At 65.8% G+C, this 4,823-nt stretch overlaps 1 protein-coding gene across 1 annotated transcript in view; it reads left to right on the plus strand.

The window, feature by feature from the left end:
* The first annotated feature begins 2,331 nt into the window (after positions 1–2,331).
* The window catches only part of PCGF2 (polycomb group ring finger 2), a 5,554-nt gene continuing 3,062 nt past the window's right edge, over positions 2,332–4,823 (plus strand). The window contains exons 1-4 of the mRNA XM_085316133.1: positions 2,332–2,521; positions 2,626–2,722; positions 4,516–4,571; positions 4,718–4,768. Of these exons, the coding sequence (XP_085172259.1) occupies positions 2,410–2,521; positions 2,626–2,722; positions 4,516–4,571; positions 4,718–4,768 (316 nt within the window). The 5' untranslated portion in view covers positions 2,332–2,409. The remainder of the gene's footprint in view (positions 2,522–2,625; positions 2,723–4,515; positions 4,572–4,717; positions 4,769–4,823) is intronic.

The raw sequence follows: 4,823 nt of genomic DNA on the forward strand, positions 1-4,823 counted from the left end.
CCGCGAGCGCACGCGGATGCGCGGACACGCGTGGCCGTGGCGGCGGCGCCCTCCCCGCTTGCCCTGCTGCCGCGGCGCCCGGCGCGGCCCCGTCTCGGCGTCTCCCCCGCGCCCCCCCCGGCGCCCGCCGCCCGTGTCCCGGGGGTCCCGTCGGGGCGGCGGTCGCGGTCCGTGGGGAGGCAGCGCGGGGTTCGCGCTCCGGCGCCTTTTTGTCGGGGCTGCCGGTCCGTGCGCCGCCGTGCGAGCGAGCGGGTAGTGCCGGGGAGACCCCAGTCGTGCCCGACGGCGGCTTCTCCTCCGCCCCGGCTCTTCGCCGGCCCGGGGGCGCTGCCGTCCGCGGGGCCGGGCTCGCCGCCGCCGAGGCGCGTGGGGAGGGGGCGGCCGTCGGGTCCAAGTTGCCGGTGACTTTGAAACGTCCTTCCCCCCCCCCTCCGCGCCACCGGTCGGGGAGACAAAAGACCCCGAAAATCGCCGTCGGGGCCGGGCTAGGGGACATCCCCAAAGCTGCCGGCGCTTTTCCACGCGGGACCCTGCTCCCACGGCGGGGGCCCGGCCCGGCGGGGGCTACGGGCAGCCCCGAGGGCTCCGGCCGCCGGGCGGGGGGCGGCGCTGGAGCCCGGTTTGGGGCTGGTCCCGGGGGCTCCGGCGGCGCCGTCCCGCGTGGGAGCGGGGCCGGGGGGGCCGCGGCTTTGTTCGCCCCCGCGGCAGGAAACCGCCGCTGTTATCACCCGGGTTTATTAGAACCGGTTTGCGCCGGTGTCTCCGGCTCCCTCCCCCCTCCCGGGGAGACCCGCGCTGCCTTTGGCGGCTGCCGGCACCAAAAGCAGCAAAATGCACCCAAAACGCATCCTTGGGTCCTGCGGCCGGGACCTCCTCCTCCTCCCCCTCTCCCCCCGACGGCGGGGTCCCCCTCTCCGCGGGGTGCTGTGAGCCCAGGGCGGCCCCCCATCACCTGCAGGTTGCAAAGGACTGGGGGGACCCTGCCCGGGGACGGCAGGGCGCAGGGTGCCTGGGGTGCCACCCCAGGGGTGTGGGCTGGACCGGGGGGCACTGGGGTCCCCAAAGCCCGTGTGTCTCGGCACCCACTGCACAGATCCCGTCTCTGCAAAGGGAGCGGGGCGCTCGGCAGGGCAGGGGTGTCCTGGAGGTCCCTGCGTCCGGCTGGGTGTAGGGGACCTGCTGCATCCCCGTCCCTGCTGCATCCCCGTCCCCATCGCTGCCCCCGCGGCGTCCTCATCGCCGTCCCCACGGTGTCCCCATCGCCGTCCCCGCTGCGTCCCCGTGCGCCTGCCTCCAGGGAGCCTCGCGCTGCTGATCTAGATCCAAGACCCAGATTGGAGCCTGGGAGGGAGGGAGCGCGGGGAGAGCGCGGGGGGAGCAGGGCAGYGTCCGCGGAGCAGGTGTCCGACACGGTCCCGGCGTCGGACAAACCCGTCCACGCGCCCCTGCGCGTGCGCAGCCCTGGACGCCCAGCCGGGTGCACACACACACCCCCCTGCATGCAAAAACCCAGCCTGGCCCTCACGGCCCTGCGCACACCCTGCCTCCTGCACACCGGCACGGCCTTGCACGCCCGGGCTGTGCACGCACACCCGTGCCCAGGTGCTCGTGCGTCGCTGGGCTGCCCCGGCTGTTGCTTTGCTGCTGGCTGTGGGTGTGCGACGGCTCGGTGGGGATCTGGCTCTGCCGCCTGCCTGCGAGCCAGGGCCGACCCGTGTGTGCAGGGGCACGCGTACGCCGCTGCCTATGGAGAGGATGTATAGCATCTATATGTATATATGTGCGTGCACCTGCACGGGGTGTGTGTTGGGGGATGCGCGTGCGTTGCTGCCGGCACACCTTCACCCTGGTGTTGCACCCGCACTCCTGTACGCTGACACGGGGTTGTCCCCCGCCTCCTCTTCCTCCCTCTCGCCTTCCCTCTGCCTCGCATGGTTGTAATAATATTCTGGCTCCTCTCCAAGTATAGGGGTTGCCATAGAAACAATAAAACTGCAGCGATTTCGGGCCCCAGCTCCGCCGTCTCCCATTGTAAACGTGGAAGTGCCGGAGCAGGGAGGCAGCAATTACCCTGACATCTGCGGCTCCCCACGCTTGGCGCCCGCAGCCGCGCGCCCGCAAGCGCCCGCTCCCGTCGGAGAAAGCAAAGATGCGCGTGTGCTGGCACGCGCGCGTGTGTTGTTGCACGGGTGCTGGTGCGCGCAGGCGTTTGTGCGCGTGTGGCCCCGCTGCCCTGCCCGCGCGGGCTGCGTCCCTCCGCTAGCGGGAGAGGAGCRAAGGTGGGGAAACGCGGGGCGGCAGGATGCCGTGGGGGCCTCTCCGCGCCGCGGGGGCTCCGCGCGCGCAGTTCAGCCTGGCCCCGGGGCTGTGCTTCCTTCCAGAGAGGCTCCGTCGCGGCTCCGCTCCAAAATGCACAGAACCACCCGGATAAAGATCACGGAGCTCAATCCCCACCTGATGTGCGCCCTGTGCGGCGGCTACTTCATCGACGCCACCACCATCGTGGAGTGCCTGCACTCCTGTGAGTCGCTGCCGCGCCGGCGTCCCGCCGTCCCGGGCCCTCGCGGCTGGGCGCCGGGCGCTGCCGTGTCCGTGGCTTTGCTCACGTCGTGTCTCTCCCCTCAGTCTGCAAAACCTGCATCGTTCGCTACCTGGAGACGAACAAGTACTGCCCCATGTGCGATGTCCAGGTGCACAAAACCAGGCCCCTGCTCAGCATCAGGTGAGGCTTCCTGGGGCTACCGCAGCAGGGATGTGACACAGGGGGATGCGTCGTGCGAGGATGCATTGCGCAGGGACGCGTCGCGTGGGGATGCGTCGCGTGGGGACGCGTCGCGTGGGGATGCGTCGCGTGGGGATGCATCATGCGAGGATGCATCATATGAGGGTGCATCGTGCGGGGATGCAGCACACTGAGATGCAGCCCCGCGCGGTGCAAAGTGCACCCACGCCGAGGCCACACTTGGAGCATCCCGCTCGGAGAAGCCGGGGCACGCGACTCGCCGGCATCCTGGGCCCGTGCAGGCGTCGTGCGGATGACGAGGGGACGGCTGCATCCCTTGCAGCGTCAAACCTCTCTGCTCCGGGCCTCGCGGGTGGTGCCGGGCCGAGGCGGCGGTGGGAAGCGCGGCCGAGGGGGAGGCCGGCGCCGGCTCCGGGAGGCCGGGCACGTCCCGCGTTGCGGAGTGTGAGCGCTGCAGGTGGTTGGCATAGAAACCACGCAAGGCTGCAATACATCACGGGGCTTTTCCTTTTCCTTTTTTTTTTTTAGCCTCTTCCATTTAAATCCGTTTCTGTAGTAACACTTTTTCCTTCCTTTTTTTGCTTCACTATGAAATATTTACACTCCAGCTCCCACGGATCCATCGCCTAAATATCCCTGCCCGCATGCGCGGCGCYGGTACGCGGGCACCCTGGTGCCCGATCCAGATGTGCTCGGCTGCTGCAGCTCAGCCCCCGCCTTTCTGGCTTTCACCTCTTTGTCCTGTTTTTATGTTCCTCCCTGCATCTCTAAAACAGGGGTAACGGTCCTGCCGGAGACGCTGAAGTTTTTTGAATTAACCCTCCCCGGCGCCCCCCGCCCAGTGCTGCGGCCCTGGGCCGCTCGTTCCTGGCTCTCGCAGGCSTAACGACCGGCCCCGTAATTAACCTGCCTGTCGAGCGACAGGGCTTGCTTTTCCATTAGCTCGCTGTAAATTATAAAGCAAATTCTCCGTGTGCGTATTAGAAATAAAATCACAGCGGGGCCTCGTGAACCAGAGTGACATCAGCAAGGAATTAGGGATAAAAGCCGTGGCTGGGCTAAAAATAATATGTGAATAACTGGTACGGTCATTTGTTTTTCTTGAAAATAAAGGCTGTATTATTAAAATGGAAATAATTGCAGATATAATTTACTTTTCACCGTCCCCACTGCTCTTGCTTTGTTTTTGAGATTTTTTAATTGGGCCGAGCCGCTGCTTTTAAAATGTGCCAAATGCCCTGCCTGCAATTTCAAGAGCCGAACGTGTTTGCAGAGTGCCAGCGCCAAGGTCTCTGCTGAACATGGGGCTGCAGCCTCCCCTGCTGCTCGAGTGCTTTTAAAGATCGTACCCCCAAAATGTGGTAAAATAAAGCTGATCGACATCACTTTATTTTGTAACAACTTGGATTCAACTCTTCTGCAGTATTTGCAATTGAAGGAAATCGAAGCCTAAGCTGTAAACTGTCTCTAAGCTTAAAACTAAGATAAGATGCAAACTGAAGCTTGCAGAAGCGTTTGCCGATCTTAGAGTTTGATAAGATCTGGGGACACTTTTGGAACAGGTTTTCGTGCCGAAGCGGCTCCCCCATCGCCTGCAGCCGCGGGGCCGGGCGCTGGTGGGCGGCGTTGGCCCCTCGCGGGAGCTGGGGCGCGGGAGGAGCGAGCGGCTCCCGGGGGGCTCGCTCGGCCCGCGGCGCAGCCCCGGCGCCCCTCGCACCCCCATCTCTTTTCTCCCTAATTTTTATTTATTGWTGTTTTTTTCCTCCCCGCAGGTCAGACAAAACCCTGCAGGATATAGTGTATAAACTGGTCCCGGGGCTTTTCAAAGGTACGGGCACGGACGGGTCTAATTCCAGGAGGATTTGCGGGTGTTTCCAGCTCGGCCCCGAGCAGCCCCGAGGCGGGTGAGGGGCTCGTCCTCCGCGCGGGTCCCTGCCCGGCTCCGCGCTCCCCACGTGCCTTTCTCCCTCGCAGACGAGATGAAGCGGCGGCGCGACTTCTACGCCGCCTACCCCGTGGCGGAGGGTGAGTGCCGGGGCGGCAGCCCCCGCCGCGGCCCCCGGCGCCCCGGCTTCCCCCC

The sequence above is a fragment of the Rhea americana genome, unplaced genomic scaffold, assembly GCF_003343005.1.
Source record: "Rhea americana isolate MKP2758 unplaced genomic scaffold, rheAme1 scaffold_452, whole genome shotgun sequence".
NCBI classification, from domain to species: domain Eukaryota; kingdom Metazoa; phylum Chordata; class Aves; order Rheiformes; family Rheidae; genus Rhea; species Rhea americana.